The sequence below is a fragment of the Plecotus auritus genome, assembly GCF_963455305.1.
Source record: "Plecotus auritus genome assembly, chromosome: 1".
In the NCBI taxonomy this organism is placed as follows: Eukaryota; Metazoa; Chordata; class Mammalia; order Chiroptera; family Vespertilionidae; genus Plecotus; species Plecotus auritus.
In genome coordinates this window covers 11565534-11591805 of record NC_137770.1, presented here as the reverse complement: position 1 = coordinate 11591805, position 26272 = coordinate 11565534, and the positions used below count along the sequence as shown (strand labels likewise).

General features: G+C 41.5%; 1 protein-coding gene across 1 annotated transcript in view; it reads left to right on the top strand.

Annotated features, from left to right (window-relative positions):
* BTBD7 (BTB domain containing 7) overlaps nucleotides 1–26272 on the top strand; it is an 84269-nt gene that overhangs the window by 10223 nt on the left and 47774 nt on the right. Inside the window, exons 2-3 of the mRNA XM_080657007.1 lie at nucleotides 19931–20118; nucleotides 20472–21551. Coding sequence (XP_080513133.1) covers nucleotides 20037–20118; nucleotides 20472–21551 — 1162 coding nt within the window. The 5' untranslated portion in view covers nucleotides 19931–20036. The remainder of the gene's footprint in view (nucleotides 1–19930; nucleotides 20119–20471; nucleotides 21552–26272) is intronic.

Below are 26272 nucleotides of genomic sequence, written 5' to 3'. Positions count from 1 at the left end.
TCTCTGAAATGAATAAAAATATATATATTTTAAAAACTTGCTGATTATATTTAGAGAATGATGGGAAGTTGTTTTAAAAATTGGTAGATAAAGGTAAAAATTTATTCTGCCTTTTCTGTGCAAACTGTACATCAAACAATTGAATAGTTGAGTTTTCTTACAGAGAAGTATTCCAACTAATGCTAAAAGAAGGAATAACAGAATATTTTCATGTTGCAATCCTAATGAATTAATAATGACTGTAGTTGGTGATCATTGAAAATTGTTAATATCACAGATTGAGAAGTGGACATTTTGTACCTATTGAAAGTACACACCACCACCTGTGAAACAGTCTTGGCAAAATAAACTTTAAAAATACAACAATGATCCTGAATCTAATAAAGTCACTAGGTCCAATTATCAATTACAGGAAATACAGGGGTCAGAGGAACATATTAAACTACATCATGGTGGTGTATTTGACAAAATCCAGACTATGAGAAACTACCAGATAACCTGGTTTCTTAAAGAAAATTACCAGAGGAAAAAGAAAGGATGCAGGGAGGAACCTGTTAAAGAAGATTTAAGAGCCCTGGCCCGTGTGCCTCCATGGTTAGGGAATCGTTCTGCACACAGGATCACAGGTTCGATTTCCAGGCAATGGTACTTACCTGAGTTGCAGGTTCAATCCCTGACTCCAGTTAGGGTGTGTATGGGAGGCAACCAATCACTGTCTCCCACACCAATGTGCCTCTCTCTCTGTGTGTGTGTCTCTGTCTCTCTCTCCTCCTCTCTCCCCCTTCCTCCCTTCCACTCTCTGAAATAATCAATGGAGAAAATATCCTTGGGTGAGGATTAACAAGAAAAAAAAGATTTAAGGGACATAGTCATCCATTCATAATGTATGAACCCTATTTGGGCTCTGATTTTAAAAAAAAAAACAAGAAAGAAAATGAAACACTGCCTGGAAAGTTCTTAATTAAGAAATTATCCTTCATTATTTTAGATGTGATAATGGTATTGTAGTTGTTCTTTTACATCCTTTCTTTTAGAGATGAATAAGGAAATATATCTGGGACTTGGCTTCAAAATAATCCAGAGGGATTGGTAGAGAGTGGATTGGGATATAGGGTTAAAATACTACCACAAATGAATAATTGTTGAAATTTGGTAGTGGGTGGAGGTTTGTTTTACTGTTCTCTCTACTTTTGTATATATTTTTTCATTATTACAGAAATTACAAAAGTATCTCCTGCAGAAGAGGAAAACACAAGTAATAGGAAGGAGTGAAAATAGAGAAGCATAGTCATAATTGTCTTTGCTGTTTGAATGGTAGGAGGTTGAATATAATCCACAATCCAGAAACTTTTTATTGCTCACCAACAATGCAGAGCATTGGAGATTAATTTAAGATCTGTTAACTTTAGATGGGGGTGATAGAGTGGAAACATGAGCAGTTTAAGACTTGAGTAACAAAAGCAGCAGTGTGGTAGGCATAGAGTAGCGGAACGAAGGCATGGCTGTTCTCTTCAGAAAGGTTGGTATTGGACTGGATACTTTTGAGATGTTTTCTTGTTTAGGGAAGAATACACTAAATTAGGGATCAAAATGCCTGGGATTTACTGTAGTTGTGAAGTTTTGCCATTTTACCATATATATTTTACTTTGGGTAAGTCACTTAACATTCTACCTTTACTGCCTCATTCAAAAATAAGAAAATGAAGCCTGTCCTGTCTACATTGAAGACTTACTGTGAGAATAAAATGACTTAATGTGTGAAAAAGCACTTGTAAACTATATATCCCTCTTATAAGATACTTGTCCTATAATCATTAAAACGATGTAAAAAAGGGAAAACGTCATTGTTTTTAACCCTATATTAGTGGGATTTTAAAATTATGGTTAAAAATATATAACATAAAATTTACCACTTTAACCAGTTTTAAGTGTATAGTTCTATGGCTTTAAGTACATTCATATTGTTGTGCAACCATCACAACCATCTATCACCAAAACTTTTTTATCTTCCCCAACTGAAGCTCTGTGCCCATTACATACTAACTTGAGTCCCAGCCCCCAGCAACTGTTATTTACTTTCTTTCTCTGATTCTGACTACTATAAGTATCTCACATACATAAAATCATACAATATTTGTCTTTCTGTGACTTGCTTTTTTCACTTAACGCCCTCAAGATTTATCCATGTTGTAGCATGTGTCAGAATTTCCTTCCTTTTAAAGGCCTAAGAATATTCCATTATGTAAACATTTTGTTCATTTATCTGCTGATGGACACTTAGTTTGTTTCCACTTTTTGGCTATTGTGAATAATGTTGCTATAAACATGTGTGCACAAATATCTGTTCAAGTCCTTGTTTTTATTTTGGGGGGATATATAGCCAGAAGTGGAATTGCTGGATTGTGTGATAATCATGTGTTTAATTTTTTGAGGAATTAGTGTGTGTTTTTTTAATAATTTATTGTTTATGTATTTTTATTTCCATTATTTTTTTAAATATGTTTTTATTGATTTCAGAGAGAAAGGGAGTGGGAGAGAGAGATAGAAACATCAAGGATGAGAGAGAATCATTGACTGGCTGCCTCCTGCATGCCCCTCACTGGGATCGAGCCTACAACCCAGGCATATGCCCTGACTGGGAATCGAACCATGACCTCCTGGTTCATAGGTCGACACTGAGCTATACCGGCTGGGCATTTCTGTTGTTGATTTTAGAGAGAGAGGAAAGGAGAGAATGAAGCATCATTGGGAGAGAGAAACATCAATTGGCTGCTTCCCATACTCACCTGATTGAATATCAAAACAGGGGTCCTCAAACTACGGCCCGCGGGCCACATGCGGCCTGCCGAGGACATTTATCCGGCCCTCCGGGTGCCGCTGCCTGTCCTGCTTAGCATCTGACTCATCCCGGGCCCGCAGTGCGCATAGGAATTTGTTCATAGTTTTTTTAAAAAAACTATAGTCGGGGCCCTCCAACGGTCTGAGGGACAGTGAATTGGCCCCCTGTTTAAAAAGTTTGAGGGCCCCTGATCGAAACTATAACCTGACTATGTGCCCTGACCAGGAATCGAATCCACAACCTTTCAGTTTATGGGACAGTACTCCAACCAGCTGAGCCACACCGGCCAGGGCTATTGCTTATGTATTTTAAAACATCTCAGAATCATGTATGAGGCTGTGATCCATGAATTCTTTCTTTCTTTCTTTCTTTCTTTCTTTCTCTTTCTTTCTTTCTTTCTTTCTTTCTTTCTTTCTTTCTTTCTTTCTTTCTTTCTTTCTTTCTTTTTTTCCTTAGGAAATGTTTCCCCTACCTCAAGTATTAGTGCAATTTTTAAATCACACTCTTCTAAGAGGTATAGAGTATATACAAGGAATATGGATCCTGGGAAACAGTTTTTAGACTGAAAAGTTTAAAGAATTATTACAAACAAGTCTTTCCTTAAAATGTTTATTTTTATTTTTTTAATAAATCTTTATTGTTCAGATTATTACAGATGTTCCTCTTTTTCCCCCATAGCTCCCCTCCACCTGATTCCCCACCCCCAACTCCATTCCCTTACCCTCCACCACTGTCTTCATCCATAGGTGTAAGATTTTTGTCCAATCTCTTCCTGCACCCCTCACACCCCCTTCCCCCTGAGAATTGTCAGTCCACTCCCTTTCTATGCCCCTGATTCTATTATATTCCCCAGTTTATTCTGTTCATCAGATTTTTTATTCACTTGATTTTTAGATTCACTTGTTGATAGGTATGTATTTGTTGTCACTTTGTTGTTCATAATTTTTATCTTTACCTTTTTCTTCTTTTTCTTCTTAAAGAATACCCTTCAGCATTTCATATAATCCTGGTTTGGTGGTGATGAACTCCTTTAGCTTTTTCTTGTCTGTGAAGCTCTTTATCTGACCTTCAATTTTAAATGATAGCTTTGCTGGGTAGAGTAATCTTGGTTGTAAGTTCTTGCTACTCATCACTTTGTATATTTCTTGCCACTCCCTTCTGGCCTGCATAGTTTCTGTTGAGAAATCAGGTGACAGTCGTATGGGTGCTCCCTTGTAGGTAACTTTTTCTCTTGCTGCTTTTAATATTCTCTCTTTGTTTTTTGCCCTTGGCATTTTATTTTATTTTTTTTATTTATTTATTTTTTTTAAAAGCTTTTTTTTTTTTTTTTTTTAATATATTTTATTGATTTTTTACAGAGAGGAAGGAAGAGGGATAGATAGTCAGAAACATCGATGAGAGAGAAACATCGATCAGTTGCCTCCTGCACACCTCCCACCGGGGATGTGCCCACAACCAAGTTACATGCCCTTGACCGGAATCAAACCTGGGACCCTCCAGTCCGCAGGCCGACGCTCTATCCACTGAGCCAAACCGGTTCTGGCTGCCCTTGGCATTTTAATTATGATGTGTCTTGGTGTGGTCCTCTTTGGATTCCTTTTGTTTGGGGTTCTCTGTGCTTCCTGGACTTGTAAGTCTATTTCTTTCACCAGGTAGGGAAAGTTTTCTGTCATTATTTCTTCTAATAGGTTTTCAATATTTTGCTCTCTCTCTTCTTCTGGCACCCCCATAATTCGGATGTTGGTACGCTTGAAGTTGTCCCAGAGGCTCCTTACACTATCTTCATATTTTTGGATTCTTTTTTCTTTCTGTTTTTCTGGTTGGGTGTTTTTTGTTTCCTCATATTTCAAATCTTTGGTTTGATTCTTGGGGTCCTTTGGTCTACTGTTGAATTTCTATATATTCTTTATTTCAGACAGTGTATGCTTAATTTCTGACTGGTCCTTTTCCATTTTTTTGGCATTCTCATTAAGATCCTTAAAGGTCTCACTAAGTTCCTCGGAAGTTTCTAGAAGATTCTTGAGTAACCTTATAACGGTGGTTTTGAACTCTATGTCCAGTAGTTTGCTTTCCTCCATTTCTTTCATTCGTGACATGTTTCTTTGTCTCTGCATTTTGGCTGCTTCCCTGTGTTGATGGAGTGGTTTTGTGTGGTAGGTGACCTATAGGGCCCAGTGGTTCAGCCTCCCCAATCACCTGAGGTGGACACTCTTGGTGCACCCCTTTGTGGGCTGAGTGTACAGTCTTGTTGTAGTTAAGCCTTGATTGCTGTTGGTACTCTGGGAGGAACTGACCTCCAGGCCAATTGGCAGTGAGGATCCGCTGTGTCTATAATGGAAGAAGTGCTGTGCTGGAGACACCCTTATGGGGCAGGACTTGTTTCAGTGGGGCTTTGGTGCTCACTGAGTCTGCCTCTTGAGTGTATCACTTATGGATGTGAGGAGTTGAAATCTGGTGTCGTCTCACACTGACCACTAGGTACACTGGCTCCTGGATCTCCAAGGAAGTGCAGGTCAGCTACTGTCTGAGGCCACCCAGCAGGAGCTACAGTGAGATCTGCAGATTTCTCTTCTTTGCTTGGGGTTTGGAAGTTTTGGAGCTGTCTGACCGAGCTGCAGTTCGTTAGGTTAAGCTGTGATAGGGCAGGCCATTCATATGCTAAAGCCGCTGCGCACAGTTTGGGTGGGTTTGTAAATTGGGTGGCGCGGGGTCTCAGGGAATCACTAGGGCATGGCAAAGAGCGATGGCTGCCAGTCAGCCCTCTCTGCGTCTCCGCGTTTCCGCATCACTGCTTCCCGTGCTCCAGCGCAGTAAACAATGATTCCTGCATGCACCTCTGCAAGAAAGCCATCTTCGCTTTTCGACCTGATGGCAGACAGTCCAGCTTCTTCCCGTAGGAGTCTGGGTCCCCAGAGTCTCGCCAGAAACTGGAGTTTAGAGCACTTGGGAGCTTGCGTCTCCCTTCAGATTGAAAAAAACAGCGCACCCAGTCGCCAGCCGCCAGCCCGATTCGCGCACCCATGTCTGTGCTTATCCACGCTTGTGCACATCCTATCCGGTCTCAATGCTCTTTTCTCTTTCCTTCTAGTTGTAGAACTTCTACTCAGCCAGCTTTCCCATGGTTCTGGGTGATAGACGTTTTGTCTTTTAGTTCTAGTTTTTGGTGTGGTTGTGAGAGACAGCACATACAGGTGTACACCTTATGCCACCATCTTGGTTTCCTCTAAAATGTTTATTTTTGAAAAACTAATTTCAATCAGCAGTTTTTAACTCAATGCCTCCTGTATGCCAGGCACTGTTCTATGTTCTGAGAATTTAGTTGTTGGATAAATGAAATTCTGGCTCTTATAGAGCTTACATTGTAGTGTGAGACAATTAGCAAGCAAATAGTAAAGTAATTTTAAGTGCTGAAAAGTGCTGTAAACAAAAATTAGCTGAAGAAAGGGACTAGAGGATTGTGAATGGGATGGAATATGATAAGATGGTGTTTTTTAAAATAAAGGATGATTAGGAAAAGACTTTCTGAGGGTATGACATTTAAGCAAAGAAATACCTGAATAAAATGAGAGTGAACAATGTGAAGACTTTGTGAAAAGTAGGAATATCAAGCCCCAAAGTAGGAGCTGGAAATGCTTTTTTTAAAAAAATATATTTTATTGATTTTTTACAGAGAGGAAGGAAGAGGGATAGATAGTCAGAAACACCGATGAGAGAGAAACATCGATCTGCTGCCTCTTGCACACCTCCTACTGGGGATGTGCCCGCAACCAAAGTACATGCCCTTGACCGGAATTGAACCTGGGACCTTTCAGTCCGCAGGCTGACGCTCTATCCACTGAGCCAAACCGGTTTTGGCTGGAAATGCTTTTTAAGGAGACAACGCAGGAGTGAAATGAAGACCTGTCTATCTCAACTAGCACCCAATACCCATATAAGGATGTTTATCTCATTAGAAAGAAAGGTAACGGAAAAACTAAAGTTGCAAAAAACGTTAGGGAATGTTATTTGTGTATTCTGTTAATGATTTTAGAGAATATTGTACATCTATTCATTTGTGGGATGGGAGATGCTGCCAAGATATTATTGCTGACAAGACGATATTCCAATAATGATTACCACATAGAACATATCCTCTTCCTGTGAGATGTTATTTTTCTTGGCACAGTGAACCCAAAGGATATTTATCTTCTGTTCAGAGAAGATAGATATAAGACAACTGATGAAGAGAATCTTGGTTTCAAGAAGAATCTCTAAAATTCTTAGTTAATAAAATACTTTAATATCTAAGATATCTTATTGATTTACATGACAATACAAATACTATTGAGTGAACACATGGATTCAGACATGTTAAAGATTGGAAAAGAACTGGGATAGCACCTTTGTTCTGCCAGGTACTGTGCAGTAATGCAGAATGATGCCAAAATGGCTTTGTGCCTCAAGGAATAAACAGTCGCTTCTTAGACTCTCCATTTATATTTTGCAAATATTGATAGGACATCCTATATAATAAAAGCCTAATATGCTAAATGTCTGGTCGTCTGGTGACTGGTTGACTGTTCAACCAATCAAAGTGTAATATGCTAATGATATGCTAAGGCCACTCAACTGTTCGCTATGATGTGCACTGACCACCAGGGGGCAGACACTTCGACCAGTAGGTTAGCTTGTTGCTGGGGTCCGGCCAATCGGGACTGAGCGAGATGGGCCTAACACGCCCTGGAGCCCTCCTGTGGTCCCTCCCCAGCCCTGATCGTGCACCAGTGGGGTCCCTTGGCTTGGCCTGTGCCCTCTCACAATCTGGGATCCCTTGGGGATGTTGGAGAGCCGGTTTCATCCCCATCCCACAAGCCACTCCCCTTGGGAGGGCGCCTGATGCAGGGCTCACAGCTGGCGAGCGCTGCTATGGCAGCACGAGCCTTGCCCAATCAGGACTGATTGGGCGTGAGCCCACAGCAGGCCTAGTGGGGCTGGGATGAGCAGGAGCTGCAGGAGGCATTGGACTGTGGATTTCAGCCCAGTCCCCGCAGGCCACCCCGAGGGAACCCCATCCGTGCACAAATTTGTGAACCGGGCCTCTAGTCTATCTATATAAAAGGCTAAGTGTCCGTCCAACCAGTAGCTATGGCACACACTGACCACCAGGGGGCAGACGCTCAATGCAGGAGATGCCATGACGCGCACTGACCATTTAAAAATAAACGCACCATGAACCTGGTGCCGACAAACCAACACTCGGCTTCCCCCAAGTGGGACACAGGCACCTCCACTACCCCGGAGTGACACCCCACTAAATCGCAGCCAATGCTGCCAAGACCCCATGGTGCAAAATGTGGCCCACAGCCCAACCCAACCTGGAAACGGTCCCTGTGGGTGCCAGGTAATGACATTATGTAGCAATGCCCAGCTTCCTCTCCCTAGCAGCTATCAGCCGTGGGCAAACTACGGCCCATGGGCCGGATCCGGCCTGTTCGGCTGTTCTATCTGGCCCGCGGAGCCGAAAGAGCGGAGGGTTCTCTTGCTCTCCCCTCTGCTCCTTTACTTTGAATTTATATTAGTTCACACAAACACTCCATCCATGCTTTTGTTCCGGCCCTCCGGTCCAGTTTAAGAACCCATTGTGGCCCTTGAGTCAAAAAGTTTGCCCACCCCTGGCTTTTTGGAGTTTCTTCAGCCCAGGAAAATGACTTGCTTGATAGCCAGGTGCAAACATTTCACACTTTAACCAAATGTATGTGATGTGTTTTCCTGTGCCTCACCTCATTTGATTCTCACAGAAGTCCTAGTGTAGGTAGATAGACTCAGTGGAATCCTATTTTCTTTCATTAGCCGAAAAACGGAGATTTAGAAAATTTAGAAACTTGACCTGGCTGGAAAGAAGTAAGGAATGGTAGACCTTGAAAATGACTTCAGGTTTTCTCACTGTGCAGAATATAGTCAAACACTGCTGCAGTTACATATTTTACCCTTTGTTCTCCCTGCATGATCTACAGTAATAATCTGCTTTGTGTTGATATTTACTGTGTTGCTGACAATTACCTGAAAGAGAAGTTGGGGTGCTTCACTGGGCTGGAAAAAGTTTAGCTAAATCAGAAAGCAGGTCTAATTAAGCAAGTTTATTCTATATATATATAAAGGCTAAGTTGACTTGCACATGCATGATACATATAAAACTCTCGCTGGCGCCAATTGCACGCCTGTGTTTCCATCTGTCATTGTCGATTGTGAATTTGGTTGACACTTCTATTATAGAGAAAGGGTGAATAGCGATATTAAAATATATTTTCTTTTTTTTATATTTTATTGATTTTTTACAGAGAGGAAGAGAGAGGGATAGAAAGTTAGAAACATCGATGAAAGAGAGACATCGATCAGCTGCCTCCTGCACACCCCCTATTGGGGATGTGCCCACAACCCAGGTACATGCCCTTGACCGGAATCGAACCTGGGACCCTTGAGTCCACAGGCTGACGCTCTATCCACTGAGCCAAACCGGTTAGGGCTTAAAATATATTTTCTACTTCCTTTCAGTGTGCACGAATCCATGCACTGGGACACTAGTTTGTAAATAAAATCTTCAATCAGAAGTAGATGAATTATATTGAGAAAATGCTGTGTTATAATACATATCTCTCTAGAAATATTAAAAGGAAATTAATTAGAAGAAATATTTTAATATTGCTATTTGCCCTTTCTCTATAATAGAAGTGTCAACCAAATTCACAATCGACAATGACAGATCAAAACATGCGTGCGATTGGCACCAGCGAGGGCTTTATATGTATCTATCGTGCATGTGCAAGTCAACTTAGCCTTTTATATATATAGAATAGACTTGCTTAATTAGACCTGCTTTGTGATGTTGCTAAAATTTTTCCAGCCCAGTGAAGCACCCCAACTTCTCTTTCAGGTAATTGTCAGCAACACAGCAGTAAATATCAGCACAAAGCAGATTATTATTTTAGATCACACAGGGAGAACAAAGGGTAAAGTATTTAACTGCAGCAGTGTTTGACTATATTCTGCACAGTGAGAAAACCTGAAGTCATTTTCAAGGTCCACCATTTCTTACTTCTTTTCAGTTGGGTCAAGTTTCTAAGCTTTCTAAATTTCTGTTTTCCGACTAATAAAAAGAAAATAGGATTCCACCGAGCCTCCTATCTACCTACTCCAGGACTTCTGTGAGGATCAAATGAGATGAGGCACGGGAAAACGCTTCCCAGACATTTGGTTAAAGTGTGAAATGTTTGCACCTGGCTATAAAGCAAGTTGTGTTCCTGGGCTGAAGAAACTGCAAGGAGGCTAGTCGTTGCTAGGGAGAGGAAGCCAGGCATTGCTACGTGATGTCATTACCCGGCACCCACAGCAACTGTTTCAGGGCTGGGCTGGGCTGTTGGCCTCATTTTGTGCCTTGGGGTCTTCACAGCATCAGCTGCGATTTGGTGGGCTATCGCTCCGGGGTGGTGGCGGGGCCTGTGTCCCACTTGGGTGAAGCCGAGTGTTGCTTTGTGGGCACCAGGTCCGCAGTGCCCTTTCTCTGTGTGTGTCACAGCAGCTCCTGCATTGAGTGCCTGCCCCCTCGTGGTCAGTGTGCATCATAGCAACTGGTCGGACAGTTGGACACTTAGCATATTGTGCGTTTTATATTTATAGATATCCTCAACACGTGTAAAATGGTGTCTTAAGTGATGCGGACTTACATTGCATAAATAAGTGAATGTCTTTATGAAGAATGCCTTAGATAAGGATACCGTTGAGTGTTTGTATTCATGGTTCTGTTTTGTTCTTTTATTTTTCTCTTCTCCAAGCGCAGCCATAGTCTCAGCCTTACTATCAGGTTCACTCAGCATGTTTTCTTATCTCTCCAACTCTGCCCGTAGAACCCTCAAAAACTCAACAAGAAATATGCCCTTATATATTTTTTTAACATTGGCTAAACAGGTTTGTGTCATAAAATGTAAATTTTTTGGTTTTGAATGAAGTTTATGAGAAATTTCATGTTTTTTCTTTTAAATACAGTTTCTTTGAAAATTCTTTCAGCTGTTTGTCTCTGCAAAACCTCTGTAAATGCGAACCTAGACTCAGATTTCTCATTGCCTTCTCTAAAACACCCAGAGTTACTTTTCTATACACCCCCAAGCCAACAGTAGAAACAGTTGTCCCAATTAGAACAATGATTGCATTTATTCATTCAAATATTGTGTGCCTGGCTTAAAGGTAGTCTTTCTATCATAAACCAAATGGCACCATTACCTTTAAGATAGCCAATTAGGCAGATTCTACAATCTTTCTTGGAGAGCCTCATAGTCATTTCTACCTTCTGCTTTGTAGGCCCTTTTTCCTAGCTGTTGGAGAAAAAAAAATTGGCCCTTTTAGAGCTGCCTCAGTTGGGGTCGGGTGGATCTAGATGCTAGGAGAAAACAACAAACATTTTGGTGTTAGGTATGGTAGGGCCAAGCAGCTCCTATTTTGGCTGCTGTGTTTGTCAGTCCTCTGGCCCAGGCATCCTTCCTCATCAGGTTTTGGTTAGCACTGCCAAAGGCTCAGGCCAGGGGGATAAGCAAGGCCTGGGGCTGAGAGTCGGGCTTTGGGACCTTTTCAGCCCTCTGTTTCCATTTTTCCACCTGTTACTTCAGAAGGATCTTCTTCTGAGGTTTGAAGTCTGGACAAAGCATTTTGAGTATGAGCTCTAGGTAAAAGTGGCAGAGTAAGAGGTCCATTCAGGTCTCTCTAGTGTAACTGCATAGGTTCTTTTACCTATCACTTTCCAGTAATTGGTCCTCAGCTTTAAGTGTCTAGAACAGCCGTGGGCAAACTACGGCCCATGGGCCGGATCCGGCCCGTTCGGCTGTTCTATCCGGCCCGCGGAGCCGAAAGAGCGGAGGGTCTCTTGCTCTCTCCTCCGCTCCTTTACTTTGAATTTATATTAGTTCACACAAACACTCCATCCATGCTTTTGTTCCGGCCCTCCGGTCCAGTTTAAGAACCCATTGTGGCCCTCGAGTCAAAAAGTTTGCCCACCCCTGGTTTAGAAACTGAATTTTTCAGAATACCTGAACATCTCTAATATGTATTTCATCCAGGCCAGGTAAGACCTGGCACAATACCAGGTTCCTCATGAAAACTCTTCTCTTGTGATGAACTACTTCTGCTTTCCAGTGTCCTCTTCATTTTTATTATCTTACTAGAGGCCTGGTGCATGAAAATTCATGCACTAGAGGGGGGTCCCTCAGCCGGCCTGCCCTCTCTCACAGTCCAGGAGCCCTCAGGGGCAGGAGGCGACAATTCATCACACCTCTGCTGCTGCCACTGCTGGCAGCACAAGCCACAGCCAGCCCTGGTTACCTGAGCCTCGGGCAGCCCTGGGCAGCCGGGCAGCCGCCATTCGAAGCTTGCCTGCGCCTTGGGCCGGCCCTGGGTAGATGGGGGACTGAGGAGACTGGGGGACTCCGGAGGCAGGTGCATGGAGCAGGCCCGGCCTTGCCGCATGCCAGCCGTCCCGGCAGGGCTGAGGGGACTGGGTGCCGCCATCTTGTGGTTGTGGGCGCTACCATCTTTGAGGGCATGGCAGTCAAATAGCATATTCCCTCTTTATTGGCTGTGGGCACTGCCATCTTTGAGGGTGGGGCAGTCAATTAGTATATTCCCTCATTGGCTGTGGGCGCCATCATCATTGCAACCGTGTGAGGGTCAATTAGCATATTCCCTCTTTATTAGATAGGACTAGAACAGCCGTGGGCAAACTACGGCCCGCGGGCCGGATCCGGCTGGTTCTATCCGGTTCTCTTGCTCTCCCCTCCGCTCCTTTACTTTGAATTTATATTAGTTCACACAAACACTCCATCCATGCTTTTGTTCCGGCCCTCTGGTCCAGTTTAAGAACCCATTGTGGCCCTCGAGTCAAAAAGTTTGCCCACCCCTGGACTAGAAGCAGGATGCACGAAATTCATGCAAGGGGCTCGGCCCTCGCAATCTCTGCCGGCCCTCACAGCCCCGGCCGGCCCTCGTAGCCCCAGCTGCCTTGGCCACCCCTTGCAGTCCCCGCTTCGTCTGGAAGGTTGTCTGGAAGGTTGTTCTGCTGTTCAATCTAATTAGCATATTAGCTCTTTATTATATCGAATTTAACTCTTAAAACAACCTTGCAAAGTAGGTGATATTATCCTCTTTTTAAAGATCAGGAAAGTCAGATGCTTATTAACACTTTTCTGGACCATAGTAAGAATCTTTGAAAAGGTCTTGCATCAAATATCTTCTGCCTTGAGGACATTTAGTAATCTTTCTAAAACACAAATATAATGATGCTTCTCTACTGTTCTATGCTTTGCTCCAGTAGTTCCTCCATGTGTTCTTTTTTAATTGAATTTATTGGTATGACATTAATAAAATTATATAGGTTTCAAGTGTACAATTCTATAATACATCATCTATGTATTGTATTGTGTGTTCACTCCATTGTGTTCTGAATAAAGGCCCAACACCTTAGTATGAGATTTCAGGCTTTTTGACCCAACTCCTCCCCATACATTCAACATAAAAACTCTTCAGGCCTTAGACACATTATTTATCAACATTCATGATAATAGCTAACATTTATTTACTCAAATAATTGTGTATCTACTTTGTGTTCTATGGTGATGGTGAGGATTCTAAGGTAAATAGGTTGAGTACCTACCCTCGGGAAACATAAGTAATTATGCTGCAATATTAGTAGGTAATAAAGGTATAGGGTTATGAGAACTGGGAGTGGGGTGCTGACTAGGACAGGAGTTATTCTTATTCATACTGTTTCTAATACCTTAAATGACCTTTTCTTTTTTATTTGATGCACTCCTATTCTTGAAGGTCTGGCTCTAAACTAGGAAGCCAGAACAGTAGTCTTTTTCTTAATTTCATAAGAGATCCTATTCAGGAAGGAGCCTCTGGGAGAAACCAAGATGGCGGCATAGGTAAACACCTAAACTGCTGCCTCGCACAACAATTTCAAAACTACAACTAAAAGACAGAACGGACACCATCCAGAACCGCAGGAAAGCTGACTGAGTGAAAATTCTACAACTAGAAGGAAGGAGAAAAGCTCACAGAGAATTGGAGGTACGGCAAAGGGTCTTTGTGCGCGCAGAGAGGAAGGGCGGCGGAGTGCCTGGCTGGCTTTCTCTGGCGGAAGGGGGAAGGGAGCCCCCGACCGCATTGAACCCCAGTTCTGACTGCACTGAACACCTATTCCGGGCGAGCCCCTGGGGACCCACGCTCTTGTGGGGGGAGTCTGGACTCTCGGGCGGAGACTCGGGAGCCGGGGAAGGCGGAAGACTGAAAGTCCGCTCGCGCCAGTGCGCACAAAGGCTGCGGGAGGCTGCCACAGGCTTTCCCTAGCGGAAGGGAGTGAGAGGCTCCTGACGGCACAAAACCCCAGTTCTGACTGAAGTGAGCCCCAGTTCTGACTGCAGTGAACCCCAGTTCCAGGCGAGCCCCCGGGGACCCACGCTCTTGTGGGGGGAGTCTGGACTCTCGGGCGGAGACTCGGGAGCCGGGGAAGGCGGAAGACTGAAAGTCCGCTCGCGCCAGTGCGCACAAAGGCTGCGGGAGGCTGCCACAGGCTTTCCCTAGCGGAAGGGAGTGAGAGGCTCCTGACGGCACAAAACCCCAGTTCTGACTGAAGTGAGCCCCAGTTCTGACTGCAGTGAACCCCAGTTCCAGGCGAGCCCCCGGGGACCCACGCTCTTGTGGGGGGAGTCTGGACTCTCGGGCGGAGACTCGGGAGCCGGGGAAGGCGGAAGACTGAAAGTCCGCTCGCGCCAGTGTGCACAAAGGCTGCGGAGGCTGCCACAGGCTTTCCCTAGCAGAAGGGAGTCAGAGGCTCCTGACGGCACTGAACACCAGTTCTGACTGAAGTGAGCCCCAGTTCTGACTGCAGTGAACCCCAGTTCCAGGCGAGCCCCCGGAGACCCACGCTCTTGTGGGGGGAGTCTGGACTCTCGGGCGGAGAATCGGGAGCCGGGAAGGCAGAGGACTGAAGGCACACACGTGCTAGCAAGGGCAAGGCTGACGGGAAGCCAAGACTGAGACTCCACCCCATCCAAGCTGAGCACAGAGGCTATTGCAATTTGGCAAGTCTAATCCTATAAGGCTGTCTCCAGCACCGGACTTCTCCCAGCATAGACACAGCTGATCCTTACAGCCAACTGGCCTGGAGGTCAATTCTTCCCAGTGATACCAACAACAATAAAGACTTAATTACAACAAGGCTGTACACACAGTCCACAAAGGGGTGCACCAAGAGTGTCCACCTCAGGTTAACTGGGGAGGCAGACCCACTGGGCCAAATTGGAAACCTAGCACACAAATCTACCAACTCAGGGAAGCAGTGAAAATGCGGCGTCTAAGAATCAGATCACAAACGAAAGAAATGGAGGAAAACAAACGACTGGATATAGAATTCAAAACCACGGTTATAAGGCTTTTTAAGAATATCCTAGAAAAGGCCGATAAATATAACGAGACCCTCGAAGAGATGAAAAAGGACCAACTAGAAATTAAACATACACTGACTGAAATAAAAAATATTATACAGAGACCCAAAAACAGACAAGAGGAACACAAAAATCAAGTCAAAGAATTGAAATACAAAGAAGCAAAAAACACTCAACCGAAAAAGCAAAAAGCAAAAAAAAAAATCCAAAAAGTTGAAGATAATGTAAGAAGACTCTGGGACAACTTCAAGCGTACCAACATCAGAATTATGGGGGTGCCAGAAGAAGAGAGAGAGCAAAATACTGAAAACCTATTTGAAGAAATAATGACCGAAAACTTCCCCCACCTGGTGAAAGAAATAGACTTACAAGTCCAGGAAGCCCACAGAACCCCAAACAAAAGGAATCCAAAGAGGACTACACCAAGACACATCATAATTAAAATGCCAAGAGCAAAAGACAAAGAGAGAATATTAAAAGCAGCAAGAGAAAAACAGTTAGTTACCTACAGGGGAGCACCCATACGACTGTCAGCTGACTTTTCAACGGAAACTATGCAGGCCAGACGGGAGTGGCAAGAAATTTTCAATGTGATGAATAGCAAGAACCTACAACCAAGATTACTCTACCCAGCAAAGCTATCATTCAGAATTGAAGGGCAGATAAAGAGTTTCACAGACAAGAAAAAGCTAAAGGAGTTCATCACCACCAAACCAGTATTATATGAAATGCTGAAAGGTATTCTTAAAGAAGAGGAAGAAGAGCCGAAACCGGTTTGGCTCAGTGGATAGAGCGTCGGCCTGCGGACTGAAGGGTCCCGGGTTCGATTCCGGTCAAGGGCATGTACCTTGGTTGCGGGCACATCCCCAGTGGGGGGTGTGCAGGAGGCAGCTGATCGATGTTTCTCTCTCATCGATGTTTCTGGCTCTCTATCCCTCTCCCTTCCTCTCTGTAAAATATCAATAAAATATATTAAAAAAAAACAACTTTAAAAAAAAAAAAAAAAAAAAAAAAAAAAAAGAAGAGGAAGAAGAAAAAAGGAAAGATAAAAATTATGAACAACAAATACATATCTATCAACAAGTGAACCTAAAAATCAAGTGAATTAAAAACCTGAGGAACAGAATAATCTGGTGAATACAATAGAATCAGGGGCATAGAAAGGGAGTGGACTGATAATTCTCAGGGGGAAAGGGGTATGGGGGGGTTCATAAAGAGACTGGACAAAAATCATACACCTATGGATGAGGACAGTGGGGGGTAGGTAAGGGCAGAAGGTGGGGTGGGAAATGGCTGGAGGGGAACTATGGGGGAAAAAAGGAGAAATAATTGTAATAATCTGAATAAAGATTTATTAAAAAAAAAAAAAAAAAAAGAGATCCTATTCAGGATGTAATCACTGCTGTGTCCCAAGGCCTGTGTAAGTGTCTAGCAGATGGTAAATGCTCAGAATTGGATGGATGATTGAGTGGGTGGAGGGATGGACTATCAAGTATAAAAAAGTGTCATCCTGCCATCAAGGAACACATAGTCTAGCTGTAAATATTCAGAAAGGCACTTTTGCTTTGATTTCATGAGCTATCCTTTCAGTTAAGTTATTTTTCCTTACCATGAAAGATCCTTTTTAAGTAACAAAAGTCACACTGTCAGGTGTGTACTCATTTCTCATTTTTGGAATGGAACTATGTTTGCCTGCTCTGGAAATTTTTTCTTAAAACATTTAGGAGGGAAAAAATGGCAAAGATAATATTAGTTCATCAGAGCCTGAATGCCAAGCCTGGTTTTGCAATTTACCAGCTTTGTGACCTTGGTTAAGTAACTAAGCCTTTCATGCTTCATTTTCCTAACTTCCTAGTCTCTCCTTGTGTAAAGTGGGGATAAGCCCTAACTGGGTAGCTTAGCTGGTTAGAACATTGTTCCAGTATGCCACAGTTGTGGATTTGATCCCTGGTCAGGGCACATACAAGAATCGATCAATGAATGCATAAATAAGTGGAGCAATAAATCAATGTCTGTTTCTGTCTCTCTCAAATCAATAAATTAAAAAAAAAAAAAGACTTTCTTCAAAGAAGTAAAGTGGGGATGATAATACAGCTATACCTCACATTATTGAGAAAATTAAAGGAGTTAATTCATGTAAATAAATTGCTTAAGAATGGCTGGCTCAGAGTACTCAATAACTGATGGGTGTTATAATGATTGTGATCACAGTATACTTGTATCTAGATTTTTATTTCTTTGAGAAGCTAATAACAGACATTTAAGTGCTAGCTATAAGCTTTATATATCAAATTTAAACATATATAAGCTGAAACAATTTTGATAATTCTGGAATCTGGAGGTTTGAGGGCTCAGTATACTATTCTCTTTTGTGTATTTTTGAAATTTTTTTATGATACAATTTATTTTAAATATGTTCATATTGACGTTAGAGAGAGAGAAGGGAGAAGGGTAGAGAGATAGAAACATCTATGAGAGACATCGATCGGCTGCCTCCTGCATGCCCTCTACTGGAGATTGAGCCCACAATCTGGGCATGTGCCCTGATCAGAACCAATTTGGGGACCTCCTGACTCATGGGTTGATGCCCAACCACTGAGCAACACTGGCCAGGCTCATGATACAATTTAAAATCAGAAATTTGGGGCAGTGATGCTGAATACTTCCATTTGGAAATTTATAATGACCTTAGCACTTGAAAGATGATGCTAAACTGTCCTGAAGTAAAGAAACCTATTAAGCTCTATTTAATCCTGCATTTTTCAAATTTGGGAGAGACTCTTTAGAAATGCTGGTCTAGAGTTTCTTTTTGAGGGGAGAGGTTGCTTTTTGCTTTTTAGAAAATTCTCATAGGATTGTTAATTCTCTCTGTTGCATTTATGATATCTTCCCTACCCTCCTTCAGTTAGGTCAGCTACAATCACTTATTTTAAGCCAGTTATATCAGCGGTCACCAACCTTTCGGACCTCGAGGACCACTGGTTGGCAACCGCTGAGTTAGATCATCCTGATTGAGATCATCCTAACACCATGTCAGCTGTTAACGGAGGGGGTGCTCCCAGAATGATGAATCTAGAAAAAGGATTTACCAGCTTTCTAGGGCCATTGCATCCTGTGGGCCTTTCCTAATCCCATAGGCCCTTTTCCCCTTTCCTTTTCTGTCATATCATCCAAATATTGCATTTCTTATACTGCTTCATGTAGAAGACAGACAAAGCTTGCCTGGAATGAAAACATCCCTGGGGAGATTAGACTGTGACTAACTCTTATTTCCAGCATGTAAAGGCAGCAGATTAGATTAAGAAATAAATAACATAATACTGTGCTCCATTTGACATAGGGTTTTGGTTGCCTAAAAAATAAAACGAACTCGTTCCTGAGAATTTTGAGAAATACGGCTTTAGTGCTAGAACTGCACAGTCAGTGTTACCAGGATTGGAAACTAGGGACAGAGAGTATCTTAATGGTTATATCTGATCCAGAAAAATCCCTCTCACCAGTTTTTCCAAGGCCTTTGTGGGGTTTTTGTTTGTTTGTTTTTTATATTTTTATTGATTTCAGAGAGGAAGGGAGAGGGAAAGATAGAAATATCAACGATGAGAGAGAATCATTGATCGGCTGCCTCTTGCATGCCCCCTACTGGGGATCAAGCCTGCAACCCGGGGCATGTGCCCTTTACCGGAGCCAAATTGGCTAGGCTAGGGCAAGGCCTTTGTTTATTTTGGTATTAGAGCTCCAGTAGGAGATGTGATTGTCACCCAGATCAATTCATCTGAAGGGGATTCCCGTTGACTGGGAGCTATCAGGAAGAGATTCTGTCCCTGAGTCTCAGAGACACTTTCATTTCAAGCCACCCCTCCATGATGAGACCCCAGCTGTCCCTGTGGTGCTCAATATGGTGGCAAATAGCCAAAGCATTCTTATCTCGGCCTGTGACTTCCTAATACTTGCTGGCTACTCTGTATCTCCGGTGGGACTTATGATGTCTTACAACCTTTATATGGTTGCTTTTGATTCTTTAAGTCATAAAATTAAGTGCTTTTTTGAAGGCCTTTGTGATGAGATATAAATAGCAAATGGACCAATGTGAAAGTGTTTTGTGTTGCTACAAATCTTACAAAATTCTCAGATAAAACTAATTAGTGTGTGTGTGTGTGTGTGTGTGTGTGTGTGTGTATGTGTGTGTAATGTGGTAAGGTGAGAGTGCGAACTGGTATCAACCTTCTAAGTATTTGTAAATTGATTGGGTGTTAGATTATAATAACTGGTGACTGTTTCTAAAGATAAAAAAATTTTTTTTCTAGTCTGAATACTTTTACCTGTCTTTTCCCTCTGTGATTTGAATTGCTCTTTCTATAACTATATATTTACATTAGTCTGATATGTTGCTTTTTACTATCATAGAAAGTATATAATTGGTAGATTTTATGGCTCAAATTGCAGCTAACACTGATTCATAATTCAAGGTTAACTGTTTACATCTTCTGAAATTTTTACATGTGAAGTTGACAGCATGACATTATTTGTAAATAAAAGCAGTTTTCAATTGCTTGCTTTTTTTTTTACTATTCAATTTGAGATACATTTGAAAATATGAATAAAATTATTTTTGTTTCATATCAAGAAATGGATGAAAAGAGGCTGCCTGATCCAGGGTTGAAAGTTCATAAAGGCCTCTGGGATTATACTCTGAAGAGCCAGCAGATGGAATGCCTGAGTGACTGAAGAAAATGGGTGCTAATGCATCTAACTATCCTCATTCATGTTCCCCGAGGGTAGGGGGAAATTCTCAAGCCCAACAGACTTTTATAGGTAACTGTTTTCATTTTTCTAATTCATTTCATTTTGTGAATATAAACAGAATTGTGTTTTCAGTGGTCTTTTTCAATGAAAACATAATTGAGCTGTGAAAAAGTTAAAATTTTTCAGCATCCAGGATTTTCCCCCAACAAATGTATATCTGCTCTTTTGTTCTATTCCTTATTTAATGTGAAAACAAGTTATTTGAACTTTTTATCTTTATAAAAACAAAATCAGGGTGTGTGTTTTTCATGGTTTAGGAATGTCTAAAAATTTTTAGCATGAAATATGTGTTAAAGTGAATGTTGAAAATGAATGTTTAAGAAAAAAGAAACACGTTTTTATTTGTTTAATTTCCTTCTTAGGGACATCATCCTATTCTCAGCAAGGCTATGGTTGTGAATCAAAATTATATAGCCTTGACCATGGCCATGAGAAACCACAAGACAAAAAAAAGAGAACCTCTGGCCTTGCCACCCTCAAAAAGAAGTTTATTAAGCGTCGAAAATCGAATAGGTCTGCTGATCACGCCAAGCAGATGCGAGAACTCCTCTCTGGTTGGGATGTTAGAGATGTCAATGCATTAGTGGAGGAATACGAGGGAACTTCAGCCTTAAAGGAACTTTCTCTACAAGCCAGTTTGGCTAGACCAGAAGCCCGGACATTGCAGAAGGATATGGCCGATCTTTATGAGTATAAGTATTGTACTGATGTAGACTTAATATTTCAAGAAACTTGTTTTCCTGTTCATCGTGCCATTTTGGCAGCAAGGTGTCCATTTTTTAAAACACTGCTTTCTTCCTCACCTGAGTATGGGGCAGAGATCATAATGGACATCAATACAGCTGGTATAGATATGCCTATGTTTTCTGCTTTGTTACACTACCTTTATACTGGAGAGTTTGGAATGGAGGACTCAAGGTTTCAAAATGTTGATATCCTCGTTCAGCTCAGTGAAGAATTTGGAACACCAAATTCCCTTGATGTAGATATGCGTGGACTTTTTGATTACATGTGTTATTACGATGTCGTCCTTAGTTTTTCTTCAGACTCTGAACTGGTTGAAGCTTTTGGTGGAAATCAGAACTGTTTAGATGAAGAGCACAAAGCTCACAAAGCTGTTATTTCGGCACGGTCCCCATTTTTTCGAAATTTATTACAAAGGAGGATACGGACTGGTGAAGAAATCACAGACCGAACTTTGAGGACTCCCACAAGAATTATATTAGATGAGTCCATTATACCAAAAAAATATGCAAAAGTTATATTACACTGTATGTATACCGATGTGGTGGATCTCTCCGTTTTGCACTGTAGCCCCTCTGTGGGGAGTCTCAGTGAGGTTCAGGCTCTCGTCGCAGGGAAACCAAACATGACCAGGGCAGAAGAAGCCATGGAACTTTACCACATAGCACTGTTCTTGGAATTCAACATGCTTGCACAAGGTATGAAATTCTAATTTCCAATTTTTCTTTTTAAAATTACACATTTGTCTTCCAGATTGAAAACACAACTAGTACACTCCATGAAAACACAAGCAGTACATTCCATGATTTCAGTGTTTGGGATGTGAAAGGGTCAGTTTATTTTGAATGTGTAGTTATGACATCTGAGACAGAATTTATGGTTAGTATTAATGTGGCACTTCATTTAGCATTAAAACCAAGCATTAAAAACTAGTGACTAAGAGCAATAGATGAGACTGAAGGCTCTTTCTTTCCTAATGTTAGACTATAGGTAAGGGAATATGTAATTACCCAGTTACCACCCACCTACACCCTGTCTGCACTCAAGCTTTGAACTAGCCCTGTTTCCCAGATTTCAAGGTTATACTTGATCTTGGACTTCCTGGATAACTTAGATTCACTCAATGCTTTATTGATGCTGATGTGTTTAGAATAAGAACGAAAGTTCATAGTAACAATGAAGATAGTTACATTTGGAAACAAATTTATTTGAATCTGACTTAAATTTTAAGATACTCTGTATTTTTTCGAGCTCAACTTGCACATCAAGCAATAACCTGGGGCGTGTAAGGGGTGTTAGGCACGGTAAGTGTTAGACTCATGTACCTTCTGCATTTAATTCAAACTAAAATTTTTAAGTTAGGGCAGCACTTGTTGTTGTTATAGCCAAATTAACATGGAAGTTATATTAGAATCTTAACATTTCAAAGTTGAAAAGGGACCCTCCACAGTAGAGCAAAGGGTAATTGCTGTCTTAACAGAGTGCATTCTTAGTTTTCTGTGGCCATATATTAAAAGAAAAGTTACAAGACATGAAATTACTCGAGAAGTTTAGCTAATGAGTATTTGCTAAAAGAGCATTAGAAGTTGCCAATTAGAAGAGAATGTTAACGGTTTGAGTAAAAGACAAATTTAGAAAGGAAAGCTAAGCCCATTTTCCTAACTTGAAAATAATGTGTATTGTATGGCTAAATCAACAAATTAATAGGACTTTGAAAAATAAAAAGTAAAATGAAAGCCCCTGTTAAATAACAATGTCAGGAGAAAAAAAGATAACAATGTTAGGAATAAAATGAGAGGAATTATATGGAAGAAAACATTGATAAATACAAGTGAAAAAGTTGAGATTTCTGTTACATAAAAAATTTCTTAAATTTGTATTTTACCATTATCTTTTTAGTACCAGTACTGATTTTGTTTACACAGTCAAAATGTCATTAAAATATTTTTCTATTAATCATTATACTAATATTAGTAGACTGTTTAGATATAGTAAACTGTTTAGATGTCAGACTATAGGAAAATACGTTATCAAAAATAACCTAGCCCTGGCTGGCATGGTTCAGTGATTGGAGTGTCAGTCTGCACACTGGAGGGTCACAGGTTCAATTTCCAGTCAAGGGCATGTTCCTGGGTTGCAGGTTCGATCACTGCCCCCAGTTGGGGGTGAGTATGGGAGGCTGCCAATCAATGTATCTCTCTCATATCAAAGTTTCTCTCCTTTCTCTCTCTCTGTCTCTCTCTCTACCTCCCTCAGCCCTCCTTGCTCCCTCTCCTTCCCTTCCTCCCTCCTTTGCATTCTTTCTAAAAATCAATAGAAAAATATCCTCACTTTTTTGGTGAGGATTAAAATAAATCTGTATATATAAAAGCCTAAGCAACTGTTACAACCAGTCAACCGGTCGCTATGATGGGCAGTGACCACCAGGGGGCAGATGCTCAACGCAGGAGCTGTCCCTTGGTGGTCAGTGTGCTTCCACAGCCAACCTCCTGCCACCAGCCAACCTCCCATGGTCCCTCCCCGTGGCCGGCCTCGATCGGCCCTGATTGTTGGCCAGGCTGAGGGACCCCACCCATGCACGAATTCATGCACTGGGCCTCTAGTAAATAAATAACCTAGCAGCTTGACCTTTTATTCTATTAAAACAAATTTGTCAGAAAATTTTGAAGGTTGCAACATTACCAAAAAGGTATAATAATCTCTCCCTTCTCGAATTGGTTTTATATTTGACATGTTTAAAAAATAAGAACTTATTGTATATACTTTACTGTTTTAAAAAATAGGAAGGCATTCCTTAATACAGATATTTGTTATCTTAATTTTTAAATGAAAGGTAAAATTATGAGCTAACTCTTACATCTTAGGTAATACTTGATCTAGAGTTCTTTTATATTGAGATAATTTTTGTTTTTAATCCTCACCTGAGGATATTTTTTCCATTGATTTTTTTAGAGAGAGTGAAAGGGAGGGGGGTGAGAGAGAGAGAAACATCGATGTGAGAAAGACATATCAACTGGTTGTCTCCTGCATGTACCCCACCAGGGCCAGGGATCAAACCTGCAACACAGGTATGTGCCCTTGACTGGGGATCAAACCCGAGATCCTTTGGTCCAAGGATGACACTCCAACCATTTAGCCATACCGGCCAGGCATGAGATTAATTTCTTAAATATTTAGCTAGAAACTATTATTTTTGTATATTTATGATATAAAACATTCCTTTTATTTACTTAATCTTGGTTACTTAAAATCCCTTAAATTTGGCTGTATATGACTCCCTGTTTCATTATTCAAAATACAGAGTTTTGGTTACTTAGCTTTTGTTTTTTTGCGCTCAGTGTAGTCCTTATCTATTCTCCATACCCATGGTACTGTTCATGTTAAGGTTTATAACAGACCATACTTACAACATAATTTTTACCTCATTCCCATGGGAAGGAGAATATTTGGTCACTTGAAAAGGGATTTTATACCATAAAACTTAAAAGCTCAGGTGCTTGAACTTGACAAACTGGATTTCAGTACCATGTTTTAACTTGTATAATACTCTGAGGCATCTGTTGTGTGTTATTAATTAGCTTCTCTCCCATGCATCCAGCATGATACTATTTATGTACCCTTTTAGAGAGAATTAAGAAAATAGTTACCAAAATCATTTTTTGTGATTCAGACAGTCTCCCAGTTAAGAAAGGCTATAAGACTAGCCTGTTGGGCAACTTGAGGGTATCACCATATTCTCATCTTTGAATTCCCAATAATTGTCAGAATTCCCAATAATTGTCACATAGTAGGCACTTAGTAAGTGGTTTGAATGAATTAATGAAAGTTAAAGCCCAGTTTTAAAAGGAAGACAAATTTTGTCAAGGGAGGCTGGGACTTGAAGTCTAGATTTGCCCTTCAAGGTAGAGAGGTGATTTAATAGTTTCAAGAGCATCATAAAAAGGCATTATAGGCAAACAGCAGAGTGGTTTGGCAAGTGGATAAAAAGGAGTATTCTTGGCCTACACCAAAAATGCATTTTATTCAGACTCACTATTAGGGAGGTAATTTAACAGATAATGGGGCTGGCATTTTCAGACTAGGTTTAACTTCATTTGATTTCCTACATAACAGATGGTATATACATTTATTTCTTTTTCCTCCAAAGCCCTAATATTATAGTACATGAATAAAAGAAGTATAAACCCTTAAGGATGAAGATACCTGAGAAGAAAACAATAGTGGAAAAAGGGGTATTGAAATTTTGGGAAGCTGGAAAGCAGATAAAGAACTGATTACTGACTTAACAAAGAAGAGAGGTCTATAACTCTATAGCCTTAAGTCACCTTTATGTATAGTGTTAGAAAGGGATGGGGTTTTGTTTTACTCTATATAATGATGTGGTTTCTGAGCACCCCTCTATTAAACAACCTATTTCCCCTCCCTAATTTGTACCACCTTTTATTAAGTTCATATATATATATGTTTTAGAGGCCTGGTGCACAAAATTCATGTATTTGGGGGAGGGGGATCCCTCAGCCCGGCCTGTGCCTTCTCGCAGCCTGGGAGCCATCGGGGGATGACCGACTGCTGGCTTAGGCCCACTCCCTGAGGGCCTAAGCTGTCAGTCGGACATCCTTAGTGATGCCGTGGAGGCAGGAGCATCTGCCCCCTGGTGGTCAGTGCACATCATAATGACCGGTCGTTCCACCATTCGGTCAATTTGCATATTAGCCCTTTAGTATATAGGAGGTTTATACTAGAAGCCCAGTGCATGGATTCGTGCACCAGTGGGGTCCCTCGGCCTGGCCTGCGCCCTCTCACAATCTGGGACCCCTCAGGGGATATTGGACTGCTAGTTTCTGCCCGATCCCCGCAGGCCAGGTTGGGGGACCCCACTGGTACACGAATCCATGCACCGGGTCTCTAATAGGCATGTAAGATATTTGATTAATCTCTTCCCCCCTCCCCCCTTCCCTCTGAGATTCATCAGTCTGTTCCATGTTTCCATGCCTGTGCATTGAGCATCTGCCCCCGGTGGTCATTGCGCGTCATAGCGAACGGTTGAATGTCGCTTATGCTTTTATGTATATAGATATCAGTACTTTCATTTTGTTTTAGTGGTTCATTTGTTTGTTCTTAACCAATATCACTTGCCCAGGTGGGCAAATTCTGACCCACCCCTTCAATTCTCCACCTCCAAACCCCCAACTAAACATAAGAGACCTGAGATTTGTTTTCTAAAGAAATCGAACTAGAAATATTCCAAATCTGGAAATAGCTACAAAGGGGTGGCGGGGGGTGGTAAGGTACAAGGCTGAAATCTGGAATTATGTGAATGCCTACAAACGAAATGGTGAAATCACCCCCTTGCCTTCCCCTGTATAGTTCAAGCCAGGTGGATATAAGACGTTATATTAGAGCTCTAGAAATGTAACAG